The 16,196-nt window shown below is 45.5% G+C and overlaps 1 protein-coding gene across 4 annotated transcripts in view; it reads left to right on the forward strand.

The window, feature by feature from the left end:
* KIAA1549L (KIAA1549 like) overlaps window positions 1–16,196 on the forward strand; it is a 308,930-nt gene that overhangs the window by 274,649 nt on the left and 18,085 nt on the right. For all 4 annotated transcript variants that reach the window (XM_030794655.1, XM_030794656.1, XM_030794658.1 and 1 more), the window contains 2 exons: window positions 5,531–5,881; window positions 15,779–15,876. In XM_030794655.1, the coding sequence (XP_030650515.1) occupies window positions 5,531–5,881; window positions 15,779–15,876 (449 nt within the window). The remainder of the gene's footprint in view (window positions 1–5,530; window positions 5,882–15,778; window positions 15,877–16,196) is intronic.

A 16,196-nucleotide genomic window follows, 5' to 3' on the forward strand; every position in this document is an offset into this window, starting at 1 on the left:
GGGCAGGTGGGGATAACTAAAAAGGAGTGCTTAAAAGAGTATTGTCTAAGTTGGCACCAGAGTTGGGGAGTTTTAAAAGGTTTAGAAGCCTGGTTGTCAATACCCACAACAGTTACGGAGGCAAGGGAAACAGGCCCTTGAAAAGAAGGTAATGTGGAGTGGGTAGCCTCCATATTGATTAAGAAGGGGACGGGCTTACCTTCCACTGTGAGTTACCTGAAGCTCGGCGTCCATGATGGTTTAGGGGGCTTCCGAGGCGATCGGGCAGTGTCAGTCTTCAGCTGCTAAGCCGAGAAGATCTGGGAAAGAGTCAGTCAGAGAGCCTTGGGCCAGAGTTCCAGGGGCTCTGGGAGTGGCTGCCAGGTGAGTTGAACAGTCCGATTTCCAGTGGGGTACCGCACGGATGGGACACGGCTTAGGAGGAATCCCGGGCTGCGGGCATTCCTTGGCCCAGTGGCCAGACTTCTGGCACGTGTAGCAAGTTCCTGGGGGAGGAGGTTCTGGAGGAACGCCTGGCCGCTGCGGTTCAGGCGTTTGGAAGTTCTTGTGTGCTGGAGATGTGGCTAGGGTTTGTCTCACAGTGGAGGCAAGGAATTGCAACTTTTTTCTATTATTGTACACCTTGAAGGTGAGGTTAAATCTTGTTGTGGGCTTTGAGGACAAGATTCTAATTTTTGGAGTTTTATTTAACGTCGGGAGCAGATTGGGCAATAAAATGTATATTGAGAATAAGATGGCCTTTTGACCTTTTAGGGTCTACGGCTGTAAAGCGTCTCAGGGTTGCTGCCAAACAAGCCATGAAATGGGCTGGATTTTTATATTTGATGAAAAAGAGCCTGAACGCTATCTGATTTGGGATAAAGAAAAAGGAGCATTAACCTTGACTATACCTTTAGCTCCAGCCACCTTTTTAAGAGTAAATTGCTGGGCAGGTGGGGGAGGGCTAGTCACAGAACGAAACTGTAAGCCGGACCGGGTGTGAGGCGGGGAGGTGATAAAAGGATTATAGGGTGGAGGAGTGGAGGCTGAGGAAGAATTGGGACCTAGCTCGGCCTGGCGAGGAGAGGAGAGGTCAGATGGGTCTGCAGAAAAGGAAGATTAGAAAGACTCAGCGACGCTTGGGGTTGGGACTGAGGGGACAGGTGGGAGGGAAAGAAGGAAGATTTGGGACGAGTTGCATTCGGCACAGAGACTAGAAAGGGACTGATGTGTAAAAGAATGCCTGGACGTCAGGCACCTCAGACCGTTTGCCTATTTTATGACAAGAATTATTTAGATCTTGTAGGATGGAAAAATTGAAAATGCCATTTTCCAGCTATTTGGAACTACTGTCGAGTTTGTATTGGGGTCAAGCAGCATTGCAGAAGAAAATAAGATGCTTAGATTTTAGGTCAGGTGAAAGTTGAAGAGGTTTTAAGTTCTTAAGAACACAGGCTAAGGGAGAAGAAGGAGAAATGGAAGGTGGAAGCTTCCCCATAGTGAAGGAGGCAAGCCTAGAGAAAAGAGTAGAGACACGGAGAAGGGATGGGGGGTTCTTGCCTTACAGAAAAGCAGAGAAGGGGTTGGGGCACGGAAATAAGGGATTGGGGCACAGAGATATAAGAGGTTGGGGCGTGGAAATAAGGGATCGGGGCACAGAGATAAGAGGTCGGGGTGCGGAAATAAGCGATTGGGGGTTCTTGCCCCTTAGAAAAGCAGGACTTGCCGCTAAGGGTGAAGGAGAAGGGGTTGAGGGGTACTTGCCCCTGCCCCAGGAAAGCAGAGAAGGGGTAGAGACAAGGAGAGAAGGGGTTGGGGTACTTGCCCCTTCCTTAGAAAAGTGGGACTTGCCGCTAAGGGTGAACGACCAAGGCAGGCGGTCCCTGCGTGGTCTGACACCTCTGAAACGTGGGTGAAATAATCAAAGAGGTGCCCCTGCAATGATTAAACACTAAGGGAAGGCTGCCTTCCCAGTCTGTGACCGGCGCCGGAGTTTTGGGTCCACAGATAAAACGTGTCTCCTTTGTCTCTACCGGAAAATGAAAGGAATGGAAATTAAGAGAAGGGAGAGATTGAAGAGTGGAAAGGAGAAAGAGGTTGAGGGATAGTGAGAGAGGTTGGAGAAGAGAGTAAGAAGAGGCCGCTTACCTGATTTAAAATTGGTGAGATGTTTCTTGGGCTGGTTGGTCTGAGGACCTGAGGTCGTAGGTGGATCTTTTTCACGGAGCAAAGAGTAGGAGGACGGGGGATTGATCTCCCAAGGGAGGTCCCCCGATCCGAGTCACGGCACCAAATTTCATGCACCTCCATGTGAAAAGACCACCAAACAGGCTTTATGTGAGCAACATGGCTGTTTATTTCACCTGGGTGCAGGTGCGCTGAGTCTGAAAAGAGAGTCAGCAAAGGGAGATGGATTATCATTTGTTCTTATAGGTTTTGGGATAGGCGGTGGAGTTAGGAGCAATGTTTTGGGGGCAGGGGGTGGATCTCGCAAAGTACATTCTCGGGGTAGGGAGAATTACAAAGAACCTTCTTAAGGGTGGGGGAGATTACAAAGTACCTTCTTAAGGGTGGGGGAGATTACATTGATCAGTTAGGGTGGGGCAGAAACAAATCACAATGGTGGAATGTCATCAGTTAAGGCTATTTTTACTTCTTTTGTGGATCTTCAGTTACTTCAGGCCATCTGGATGTATACGTGCAAGTCACAGGGGATGCGATGGTTTGGCTTGGGCTCAGGGGCCTGACAGGTTCAGGGAGTATCCAGTCTTGGGGAAGTCACACTTTAAGTAAGCAAATCCAAGTGTGATGAGAGGAAGCCCAGGTATAATAAGAGCTAGTCTTGGTTCTATCTGTAGCTATTGAGAGATGATTGGTGGCCGGATCAAGCCTGTTGAGAGCATACTGGGACCTTCCAATTAAAGGGAACTCCCCATGCAGAATGGAAACCCTGTGGGGGAAGCAGAGGCTGATCTTCATTTGGGGGTCATGGGGTAGGTGGCAGTGGGAGCCTGGAGAAAAAGTCTCCACCTTCCCAGCAAAGGTAGCACTTACATATGTGTGTGGGTGTGTGTGTGTGTGTATATATATATATATAAAACACATATATGTGCGTGTATATATATATATAACACATATATGTGCGTGTGTGTGTGTATACATATATATATATATATATATATGAAACACATATATGTGTGGTGGCCTAGCACTCCCCTACCAACCTTACTCAGAGAACTCACCCACCCCCAGTACTATCCCCCCCCACCCCAGGGCTCTTGGGGCAGTGGGAATAGGGAGATGTTGCTAAGGAGTATGCTTTTGCCCTAAGGCACAACCATAAATTCATGTGATAATATATCTACCAGTATGTCTGGAAATGCACAGCACAGCTCAGGGGTGGGGAAATCGTACCTCAGCTCACCCCTGTGCTGTTAATCTCCCACCTGGGAGCAGTTTAGGAGACTCTGGATGTAGGGAGGAAGGGCCTTGTGTGGCTAGCAACCAGCATGAACAGGACATTCACATGAGAGGCAGTGCCGTGCTGCAGGATGTGCATGGGTCAGGAGCTGGGAGCAGAAGGCTCTGCCATTGCCTGCCTCTGAGTAACTAGATAAGTCACCTCCCCATATGTAAAATGGGGCTTGAGTTTAATGATCTCCTAAAGTCCCTTCAGGCTCTGAAATTCAGTTCTGAATGTTCTATGCATCGTGAAGAACATAACTTTCAAGAGTTGCATTCGCTGTTGTAGAAGGTATCGCCAGGCAAAACCACATCTCAACAGGCAGATCTGCTGGCTTTCAGGGAGCACTGAGTTTCCCACTCAGTGACTTTAAGCTTTTCTTTTAAGAGCTTCTAAGAGCAGAAGAGCCCCAATGTGTTCCAGCCCAGGAGTTTGGGGGGCATGCACCCAGGCATGAAATGTCTTTGAGTTCTTGTTTATGATCACAAAGGTAACTTTACATTCTACTCCAGAATTTATCCTTGCTCTTATCAGTATAAAAATAGTACAGTATTTTAAATTAATTACTGTAGATGTTTTTTGATAAATCTAGACTTAGAGGCTGATAGAAAACCTCGCTTTTCATCTTGAACTTTAGCCAAGTCCTAACTCTAGGAGATGACAAGAAATGTGTAATTTTTTTGTGCTTTCTATATTTTCACTTTCTTCGCTAATGAGCATGTATTTAATACTAAAAAGGTAAATATACTTTTTAAAATGAAGTATAACGTAGTTATGACCTTCATGTGTAATATTTAAGGAGAGAAGGATTCCCCATTTTGGGTGAATTTCCTCATGACATTTACTTGCTGTGCTTATTTTATACATCAAGGTGCTTTATACATAGTAATTACATGGAAATATGTGTGGTTGAATGAATAATAATGATGATTATGATGATGACAGCAACTAGTATTGTTTTTACCATGTGCTACTATTCTAAAATCTTTAGATGTACCTTTAATCCTTATAAAAGCCTTTGAGGCAGTATTATCCTCATTTTACAGATGAGGAAACGGAAATACCAAAAAGTTAAAGTAACTCTCCTGGTTGGAATGTCTTTTATCTTCTCTGTGCACCTTTATGGGGTCTAGCTATTGCTATGGCATCCGCCACAAGGCAGCAGCCTCCCCGTATCGCCTTGGCAGTCCCTATCTCTTCCCTTTTGTGTTCTTGCACCTTGAGATTCATGCAGGTCCAGACTGGTGGAATAAACCCCTACAGGCATCCCCACCTAATGATGGCACAGAAGCCTCAGAGCAAGAAAGCAGACACTTATGAAGCAAGCATTCATTAGCAGGCAAGCACGAGACCGTCCATGCAGCCTGTTCTGGAAGCTTATGAAGTTCCAGCTGTCTGCCCACCCTGGTACTGAAGCTGCTCGCTGAATGAAAAGTTCAGTGAAGAAAGGCAGGAGAACGTTCTAGATCAGTAGATTTCAAACTTGAACGGGCATCAGAATCTCCTGGAGGGCTTATTAAAGCACAGATGGCTGGGCCTCGCCCCCAGAGCTTCTGATTGCGTACCACGCTTTAAGATCTGTGATCTAGAAGCAGGATTTTGTTATTCTCTCTGATAAGTAGCATCAGGCAACCAGCACTTCCTTAACCAAAGGCTGGACACAGGACCATTTAGGGAGTGAATCTAGAATGCTACCCCTCCGGGTGTAGATTACAAGACATTCCAGGGTCTTATACCCTAAGGCATAGGGGTGGGGAATGTCTCTAAAAGATTTTAGAAGGTACCATTAATGTCATCAGTGAAAGCCATTTCTTGAGTCTGTTACACTAACAGGCAGAGCCTGCAGCGTTGGTCAATCTATGGGCAACTGAAGTGCACACCGATAGCCAGAGTGTGGCCTTCCTGATAGAGTGCTGGCTGACTACCCCAGTAGTGTGAATTCCTAGATAGGGCACGTAGGATATAATTTAAATTAGCACAGATGCATCCTAGCACCTGTCCAAGTGAATGTTTTAGAGTAAATTACAGAGCACCTTCATGGGAAGGAAAGTTAATTAACACGTCAATGGGCTTTGTTTCCTCCCACAGACTGAGCCTGAAATCATAGAGGAAACCAACATTGACAGAGTTCATGAGCCCCGGGGCTATTCCAGGTCTCGGCAGGTGAAAGGCCACTCGGAGACCTCCACACTGAGCTCCCAGCCATCCATCGACGAGGTCAGGCAGCAGATGCACATGCTTCTGGAGGAGGCCTTCAGCCTGGCATCCGCGGGCCACGCAGGCCAGAGCCGGCACCAAGAAGCCTACGGCTCAGCCCAGCACCTGCCCTATTCGGAGGTGGTGACCAGCGCTCCGGGGACCATGACGCGGCCCAGGGCCGGGGTGCAGTGGGTGCCGACCTACCGCCCAGAAATGTATCAGTACAGTCTGCCCCGGCCGGTAAGTCATTCATCCCACCCACCTGCCATCATCCGGTCAGTCTGCCCAGTGAGTTCCAACAGGAGACTCAGAGCAGGGGCTTCTACAGATAAAAGCTTTGGGATCTGGAGATGAACTATGCCAGGCCCTCATCCCACCATCCCATCTTCCACCCACGATCCAAAGCCTAAGCTTTTGACTCCTGCGGGCAATGCATGTGACAATCCCTTCTCTCCAGCCATAATGTATTTTAGAATGAATTGCCTTTTCTACTATCCCTCCTATAAATGGCTGACCATATTCTTCACGCACTGGTGGTTTCCTATACTTTCAAGCCTGAGACCCATTTTAAATATCAAAAGGCATCTCAGAGCCACATGCTAAGGGGTTGTGTGGCCTGGTGGTTTAAGCGCACAGGTTTTGAGCCAGGTGGCTCGACTTTAAATCTCAGGTCTACCAGATGAAAGTTGACAGAATCAGAATGGAATCACTTGTGTTAAATAAAATTAAATGAAAAATTTTGAAAGCCTGGCAAATAGAGCCAGGGAAGGCCAGGAAGGGAGAGTTTCATGCATAAATGCCTGATAACAAGAACTATCACAAAAGACTGCAAAAATCACAATCTTGCACAAAGGCCATTGCAACGTAACACACAAAAAAAACTTGTGTTAGGACATCTGCCCAGCAACTGCCTGTCCAGGCTTGGACAAGTACCACACTTGTCATTGATTTTTGCAGCCAAGAATAATTATTTCAAAACAATTATGCAATCCTCCCTCTTTTTCCTTTAAAAACTTTTGTCTTCCTTTACCTCCCTGAACACAGTTTACTATGGCATGGGTATTCCCATTGCAATAACCATTCCCAAATAAACATCATTATTTTTAGAGACCAAAAAAAAAAAAAAAAGTCTGTTATTTAGGTTGACAGCCACTTCCTGGCTTTGTAACTTGGGGAAATTATTTAAATTCTTTACAAATAAGAAAAATAAGCTACTTCCTAGACTTGTAAAGAAAGATTAAATGAGTTGGTGTATGTAAGGTACTATAAGAATGCTTGGTATGTAGTAAATGCTATAAAAATATTAATCATGGGTTGGGCATGGTGGCTCATGCCTATAATCCCAGCACTTTGGGAGGCCGAGATGGGCCGATAGCTTGAGCTCAAGAGTTCGAAACCAGTCTGGGCAACGTGGTGAAACCCCATCTGAACAAAAATTAGCCAGGTGTGGTGGCATGTGCCTGTAGTCCCAACTATTTGGGAGGCTGAGGTGGGAGGATTGCTTGAGCCCAGGAGGCAGAAGTTGCAGTGAGCCAAGATTGTGAGACTGTACTTCAGCCTGGCTGACACAGTTAAAAAAAAAAAGAATATTCATTGTGATTATTTATTAAGTAGCAATTATATTTCCATATTTGAAAAAGCATCCAATGACTGAAAGCTTCTGTAATTTACACTTGATCTTTGTAACACAAAAACCGAGAAGTTATAAGTTTTTGATTTAAATCACAATTTTAATTAGTTTGCATTTCATTCATCACCATAGCATCTAAAATATATATTTTTAAAAAGACAGTTTTATAAACCATAGACTGTAATAGACAATGCCTTGTGCATGTATAAATGCCAGATTCTAGGAGTCTGGGATGAGTTCTGGGTTTCAGAGAGAAAGGCCGAGACAGCCAGATCAAGTCTTCCAACAGGTAAGAAGATGCGATGGCCCATAGCCATCATATCTCAATTTTGTAAAACCATCTAAAAAAAAAAAATCCATTGTGGGTCATATGATGAAAACTTAAATGGTTCTGCTTATTATAATTGGGGCTTAGTGTTTGTGGCAAGAAGGACAAAAACATCAGCATTATATATATTTTATAAATGAAGCCACCTACAGTGGAAAAGGACTGTGAAATAACACAACAGAGAGATGGGTCATGAAACCAGAACTTTTTCTTTTCTTTTCTTTTCTTTTCTTTTCTTTTCTGAGACTGAGTCTCTCTCTGTCACCCAGGCTGGAGTGCAAGTGCAGTGGTGCAATCTTGGCTCACTGCAACCTCTGCCTCTCAGGTTCAAGCAATTCTCGTGCCTCGGCCTCCCAAGTAGCTGGGACTACAGATGTGTGCCACCACACCCAGCTTTTTTTGTGTGTGTGTGTTTTTAGTAGAGAGGAGGTTTCACCACGTTGGCCAGGCTGGTCTGGAACTCCTGACCTCAGGTGATCCACCCACCTCGGCCTCCCAAAGTGCTGAGATTACAGGCGTGAGCCATCACGGCTGGCCGAACCAGAACATTATTAAATGCAGTTCTTTTGTTATTAAGGTTTCCTTCTTTATCAACAACCTATGAGGTCTGTATTTTCAGAAAAGGAGAAAATAGCTAACAATACAGAGTAGAAATGATGATGATTCTTAACCCAAGCTTATGCAGAGTCCTTTTGTGCTATGATAATGTGGAAATCCATAGAAAAGGTGGCAATTTAGAATGATAACTATGATTACTTTCTGTCTTCTAAAGAGGAGGCGCTTTTAGCTCTGCCGGAAGATAATTGGAAGCTGGTGGTTTAAATACACTAGGCCAGACTAATGGCATTTATATCATGGAAAAGGTTACTGCTGGTGGCCTGGGATTTCTGCACTGCAGTTCAGGAGACTCTTGATCATATTTTACCTGTTAACTCTGTGAAGAAATTGGACTCCACATCTAACGTCCCATCCAATTTTGCTAGCAGTCATACTGGATCTGTGCCAAGCAGAATTAAAACATCCTACAGCCTTCCTGTTGGCGACAGAGAAAGGGATTTCAAAAAAGACAACAGGGCTAACACATCTTCCCCACTAGACTCTTTACAGATGGAATTAATTAATGGTAATGACAATAACAGCAACAGTTGGCATCTGTTGAGCTCCCATTGTCTACTGGACACAGCTAAGTGCTATGTAGAAATTATCTCTTCTCATCTAACAACCACCCTTTGAGATCAATATTATTATCCCAAAGTACTCAGTGAGGAAACTGAAGCTTGGAGAAGAAACTTGCCCAAGTTTATGCAGCTGTAAATGGCAGAACTGGAGTTAGAACCTAGAGCTGCCTAACTTCAAATCCCACACTCTTTCTACCCACTGGCCAAAGGGACTTATAGGGACATCTTCCAGGCTCTGATGAGAACTTGAATAGCCAAACTTTGGAGTATAATCTTCTTATAAGATAGCTTACCCGAGGCTGGGCTTTGTGGCTTATGCCTATAACCCCAGCACTTTGGGAGGCTGAGGTGGGAGGATCACTTGAGACCAGGAATGTAAGACAAGCCCTGAACAATATGAGATCCTGTCTCCACGGAAAAAATAAAAAATAAAAAATAAAAAATTGGCTGGGCTTGTAGTCCTAGCTACTTGGGAGGCTGAGTTGGGAGATCTCTTGAGTCCGGAAGTTCAAGGTTGCAGTGAACTATGATGACACCACTGTACTCCAGCCTGGGTAATAGAGCAAGACCTTGTCTCTATTAAAAAAAAAAAAAAAAGAAGAAGAAAAGAAGCAGCAGCAGCAGCTTACCTAGTTGGAGTTTTGTCTGTTCTTATCATTGCCCTAGTAAGAGAGGCATCTCCGTTAGGGTAAAATTGGGAATTTTATGGTCTTTTTATCCTCCTCTCCTCATAAAAACAAACAACTCCCCCCAAGCCTTTGTTAATGATGAAATATGCAGATATGTCAGCTATGACTTTGATTCTGTCACAACACTTGGATTCAAGAAATGTTACATTTCTACATCTGTAGTTCCAGCTACTAGAAGGCTGAAGTTGGAGAACTGCTTGAGCCCAGGAGTTCGAGGCTGGCCTGGGCAACACAGCACAACCCCATCTCAAAAAGAAAGAAAGAAAGAAATGTTACATTTCTTGTGTTTCTCCAAATCAATTTGAATCTATTCTGAACTCCCATCTGGCCCAGGGCATGAGAGATTCAATGCCAGTTATTCTGGGCCTCCTTCCACCTCTGGTTATACAAAAGTTATTAGTGGTTTGATGAAGTGAGGACACCAGTAAGGAGAGGACCTACACCAGTCACTGTTGACAGTGCATGGTCCAGCTCGCAGGAGTCCTTGAAGGCAGGCCATTCTATCATAGCTGGGCAGACATGATTCTATCTCTCTGGGCCAGATGGGGAATGGGGCTGTCTGCCTTGGAACGGCCCTAAGAAATCCTTCCCTGTAAGTCACCTATCTCTGGCAAATAAGTACCCTTATAAGCTTAGAAAAATCCTTATAGTGAGTAAAATCCACAGTTTGTACAGCAAGCCTGTATGAGAAGGGAGAGAGGGAAGGCGGGAGAGGAAGGCTGGAGAATCCTTATCTCAGCCCACAAACTCGGATGGGCAAGAAAAGTAACTCTCTTTATTTTTCTGTGATCTCCACGTGCCAGAAGCTCAGTCTCAGTTCAGGCTCTTCCTCTGTATTTTCTGGGGACCTACATGATGTTGGGTAGGGGGAAGGCTGCAGTATCTGGTCTCTGTTTGTCCTCATCTCACTACTCCAGCTGGTGTCCCTGAGAAGCCCTTGTTCCCACCTTTTCTCAGGTTGCCCGTCCAGGCAGAGCATAGCTGTATCCTCTTTCTCCTACTCAACACGCCCTCACCAGATTCTTCCCTTCCTTCCTTCCATGCTTGTGTGTGTTCAGGTGAGCTCACTCTGTCCCTTGCTCTGTCATTCTCTTGCTCAAGCACACGTGCACACACACACACCTGCCCCTCTCCAGTGGCTTCTTTGCCACCACGCAGGACTGTTAAAGGCACTTCTGGTCTACTTCCATACCACCATACCCTTCTTTTCCTGCATCCCGTGGAGGGAGGGGGAATTTTGTGCTGTTGCTGATTCCTGGCCTTTCCTAGAGGCAGACACAGGTCCCTTGTCTTTCAGATTCCCCAGATTTTGATGAGACTTATGTCCTCTCCTCCACTTCTTCCCCCAGGGTGAGACAGGACAGAGGGCCCCTTTTCCAGGACCATTGGCATCTAACCTCTTGCTTCCTCTCTGGCTCTCCTCTCTTTCCTATCCACAGAGTGTAAATGTACCTCACTTCTTTGAAATCTCTTGTTTATGGCATCAAACTGAGTATTTTAGGACTTAGATATTCAAAATCCTAGGTTCTTGCAATTTAGTAGCTTTCGCTTATGAAACTCTGATAAGAATAGTCGGGCGGATCACAAGGTCAGGAGTTCGAGACCAGCCTGGCCAACATGGTGAAACCCCATCTCTACTAAAAATACAAAAATTAGCCAGGCATGGTGGTGGGTACCTGTCATCCCAGCTACTCAGGAGGCTGAGGCAGGAGAATCGCTTGAACCTGGGAGGCAGAGGTTGCAGTGAGCCAAGATCACACCACTGCACTCCAGCCTGTGCAAGAGAGCAAGACTCTGTCTCAAAAAAGAAAAAAAAAAAAAAAAAGAATTGGCTCTTGTGCCCTCCTCAGTCTTTTGTGCCTCCTTCCCTGGGGCAGGGAAAGGAACCTAAATTCGAAGAACTGTGGAGGAAAAATGACTACGATTACTGTTGAGCATCCCAAATCCTTTGGGACCTCTTTACCAGTCCCTCCAACCGCAGGCTGTCCCCTGCAGCCTGTCACCCCTGTAGTGCCACCCTGGAGGTTTATCTTTACCAGATTCCTCCTCCTGGGTAAATGCACATGCACAGGAGGGACCAGCATGCACTGGGGCTCGTCGGGGCTCCCTCTCCACTGGGAATGCTAGAGAGTATGGTGCTGACCCACTTCCCTCATCCCCTCCCGAGGGACACTCAGCACTGAAACTTCAAACAGACTGTGGTCCTCTCCTCCTCCCCCTCCTCCCTCCCCTCCCTTCCCTCCCTCCCCTCCCCTCCTTCCCTTCCTTCCTTCCATGTTACAATCAAACTTCTGAACTCAAAGAGTGCTCTCTTCTAGTCACACACAGCCTCCTTCAGCCTCAGAGACCTGCAACCTGACTGCCTTCAGTCCTGAGTCTTTTATCTCCTTCCTGGCCAGAGGGCAGGGACCCCAAAAGACGGGGTCCTTAGGTGTTCCTCACAGCCAGCATCATGGCACTGGGAACTTGGAACCTGGCAACAGTTTCGTGCAATAGCTTCCAATGGATTCCTGTCACAGAGCAGCCAGGAGAGAGCCAGATTCCAAATACACAAGACAGGAAACTAGAAGGCAAAGACAAGAAGACTTAGAACCAGGGGGAACATGCACAGGAGTGGGTAGAAGACACCCTGGGGGAGGATTCCTTCAACCATGAGCACGTGGCACAGGCTGCCCCCTCTGTGTTTTATGTGGCTCCCGTGGCTGTCCTGGGGCCCTGAGGATACAGCCCAAAAGGGTCTGCCTGATCTCCTGTGCCATCTTGCTTTGTAACTGGCAAAATCTTCAAGAAGGGAATTCCCTTGCTGCTTGTCAGAAGTTCAGAATTTTTCATCAGTTCTCTTGGTGAACTGCTATAGGACATCCACAGGCATAGAAAGCCTTTTCTTGGCTGGGAAACTCTGCTGACTACAGAATAAGCCTTCCAACAACCTGAGATAAAAATAGGTTGTCTATCTCCTCCGCTGAATAGCATGAGAGGCCAGAAGAGAGAAGAGGGGCTGTAAATCTCATTTGTCTATTTTGGGAAAGAAGTGCCTCACTTGGTTTATTGATAATCATGGAGGGTAAAGCTGGAAGGACCTCCAGGACAAGGATTTGCTAACTGTCTGCAGAACCTCAGGGTTCAGGGAGGTCCTCAGGGGGTTATTAGACAGGTAAGTGAAAAGCCAAATTCACCAGGGCACCTCCTCCCCAACTTCAACCAGAGAAGCCTTGCTTTCATCTGTCTCTGTATTAGGGTCTGCTGGAATGGTGTCATGGCTAAAGAAACGTTTGGAAGCTTGTGAGATAGGCCAATGCCTTATTTTACAAGGAAAGCAAAATAAAACCAAAACAAGGTTCATAAAGGCTGAATGACATATCCAGACAAAGTGAATGGCTGAATCAAGATAACAGCCTGAGTTGCCTTACTCCTTGTTCACTCAGCATTCATTCAGAAAATAGGTAACATGCCTAGGTGCAAGACATTTTGCTTGGTAATGGGGGACTACTGTAATAAGACAGACATGGTTACTGCACTCCAAGGCATTTAGGATGTAGTGGAGCTGAAGATTTGGCTCCCTGAATGCTGCCTTAGCATACATTGTTTACTGATGCTCAAAAAAAAAAAAAATGGAAGTACAGCACAGCAACGTAGCTTTCCATATCGATTCAGTCAGTACTTCTGGATCTGGGCAGATGTTTTCTTTCATTCTTGTTCTAGAAAGATAGTATTGCTGACACACTTCTAGGTTGACGCCCGTCTGAGTACTTTGCTTTCCATGTCTGCTGGGTGCTAACGAGAAGCCATTTGTTAGTGTCATTGCCATCTCTTTGTAGGTGATATGCCTTTTGGGCTGCTTTTAAGATCTCTTTGCCTTTGGTATTGTTTCACTACAATGTATCTAGATGTGTGTTCTATTTTATTGATCCTACTTGGGATTATTAATTATCAGTTCTGGAAAATTCTTAGCCATTGCTGCTTCAAATACTGCCTTGCCTTTGTTTTCCTTCTTCTCTCCTTTGGCACTTTGGTTAGCTGCATGTTAGACCTGCTCATTCCACCCTCCATGTCTTGTATTTCTCGTTTATATTTTCTATCTTCTCAGCTCATTGTGTATCATTCTTAGTAATTTCCCCAATTCCATTTTCTAGTTTATTAATTCTCTATTTGTGATTAATCTATTATTTACTTCCTCTACCTTGAATGTTTTTATTTTAATAATCATGTTTCACTTCTGAAAGTTCTATTCTTTTTCAAATCTGCTGGATCATTTCTAATAGTATCTGTCTGGTCAATTATTATTATTATTATTTTTAGACGGAGTCTTGCTCTGTCGCCCAGGCTGGAGTGCAGTAGCATGATCTCGGCCCACTGCAACCCCCGCCGCCTAGATTCAAGCAATTCTCCTGCCTCAGCCTCCCGAGTAGCTGGGATTACAGGCGCGCGCCACCACGCCTGGCTAATTTTTTGTATTTTTAGTAGAGATGGGGTTTCACCGTGTTAGCCAGGATGGTCTTGATCTTCTGACATTGTGATCTGCCCACCTCGGCCTCCCAAAGTGCTGGGATTACAGGCGTGAGCCACCGCGCCTGGCCTGGTCAATTATTTCTTAAAAACATTTCTTACATTGTTATTTTTTGTCTTGTGTCTGGAAATTCCGAACTCTAAAGTCCTTAAAGGTCTAAATCTTGTTTGTTTTTTCTCCTCCCTTTAACTTCTCTTTTCTGGTGTGTTCATTGTCTTAGATCATGAGCTCTACTTGCTTCATCTTAATCTGTGCTAATCCTGAGAGACTGCTTTAGGGATACTCTTCTCCAAAGAGCATGTACAATTGCTTCTGCCTGAGCTGGGAGCATTGCCATCCATCCTCCCTCCGTAGAAGGGACCAGTGCTAGCCTCCTTTTGTGTTGGAGGTGAGTGCCTCAGGTTCAGCCACCTCACCTCATCCTGTTCCAAGGCTTGATCTCTTCATCAACTGTCAAGATGGCGTTTGTTTTCCAGGCCACTTCGCCATTCATATTTGCTTACCTTCCGTATTTCCACCTCTGGTTTCAGCTCCTGGTTTTGTTTTAGTTTGCTGAGGTGTGGGGTAGGGGAATAGTCCCTTGGGATTTCCCTGACATCTTGCAGTTTCACACTGCATTAAAAAGTAGGTTTAATCCTGGACCTCGTTGTTATTGAGTGGGTTGGCCCTTATGAAGATGTAGTCTGCCATGATGCTGGAGGGAGAAGACTTCATTCAGTTGAAAGAATCCTGTTTGTGGATCCCCTGTGCTGCTGTTTTTTGTCCTGATACCTTCAGGTTTAAAATCCTGTCATCCTCCTCCTTGAGAGATCTGATGGGCAGAATACCTGAAGAAAGAAACGGATGAGAAGCACAAGTAAAGCTTTGTCTTCACAGAGAACATTTCTAGATTTTCTCTTGCTAAAGGAGGTTGTGGCCTGGCTCTTTCTAATCCTGTCTCTGTCTGTTTTGCTTTTATCCCCTCACATGTTGATAAAAGTCTTCACTTTTTTGGTGACAGTTCTAGTCTTTTATCTTTGAATAGCACTTTATAGATTGCAAAAGACACACATACACACACACACACAGACTTACCTGATCTTCTCAGCAGCCCTCTGAGCAAGCATTGTTGTCCCCATTTCAGAAGAGGTCCAGAAAGGTCACCTGAGTTGCTGAAGGACCTAAAGTCTGTTCATCAGGACCTTCACACATACCTCCTCACTCCAAATCCATTGCTTTTCTCCACTAAACCTGCTCTCCCTTGAGAGAAAGTAAAACACAATCAACGATTCATCCATTTAATCATCTAATATTTATTGATCGCCTGTTATATACCAGGCACTGTTCCAGGTATAAGGATATCTCTGACAACAAAGCCCTTGCCCTTATTACACTCTAGTTGGTGGCAGATCATAAATAAACAAGCAACCATATAATGTCAGAGAGTGATCGTTGCCATGATGAAAAATAGATAAATGGGGCTCTAGGGGAGTCTGGGGCTGGATGAATGAAATGAAGCGTGGAGCCCTGGGAAGAACTGTGAGGAAGGCACCCAGGTGGAAGAAAAGCCCAAGGTGAGACAGAACTTGGCGTGTTCTGAGAACGGTTGGAGGGCCCTGTAAGTACAGTGGCCCCAGTGAGAGTGGTGGGAGGCGCAGTAGAAGAGATGGCTGGAAACATGTGAGGGAAGATCTTAGAAAAAAGTCTGAGTAAGGAAGCAGAGTCTGACCCTTGGAAGTTTGCTTCCTCCTCAAACAAGAAGAACCTGTGTGCTGATCCACCCTGGGTGTTAACAACTCTCCCTGTTTTGCTTGTCTCTTTCACAGGCTTATAGGTTTTCCCAGCTTCCTGAGATGGTCATGGGCTCACCGCCTCCACCCGTACCTCCCCGGACTGGTCCTGTGGCTGTCGCTTCTCTCAGGCGGTAACACATTCCTTTCTTTGTTTTGTTTGGAATATTTGGAAAAGGGTCAGTCCTGTGTACCCTGACCTGACAATAGCACCAGCAAATTTCCTTCATGCTCCACCCCATCCAGGGTGTGTCACCTGTACAGACAACCATGCACCTGTGGCATCCCAAGTACCATGAATGAACAGATCACCGTGCTTTTGTGCTTTTTAACCAGAAAGTTCTTGAGAATCCACAGTTGAAGAAGCCCAAGGTCAACTACCCCATACCTGGAAAGCCTCAGACCCTGACCTTGAACATCTAAAAATGACTCCAGCTCAGGCCACCACAACAGC

The sequence above is a fragment of the Nomascus leucogenys genome, chromosome 15 (assembly GCF_006542625.1).
Source record: "Nomascus leucogenys isolate Asia chromosome 15, Asia_NLE_v1, whole genome shotgun sequence".
In the NCBI taxonomy this organism is placed as follows: domain Eukaryota; kingdom Metazoa; phylum Chordata; class Mammalia; order Primates; family Hylobatidae; genus Nomascus; species Nomascus leucogenys.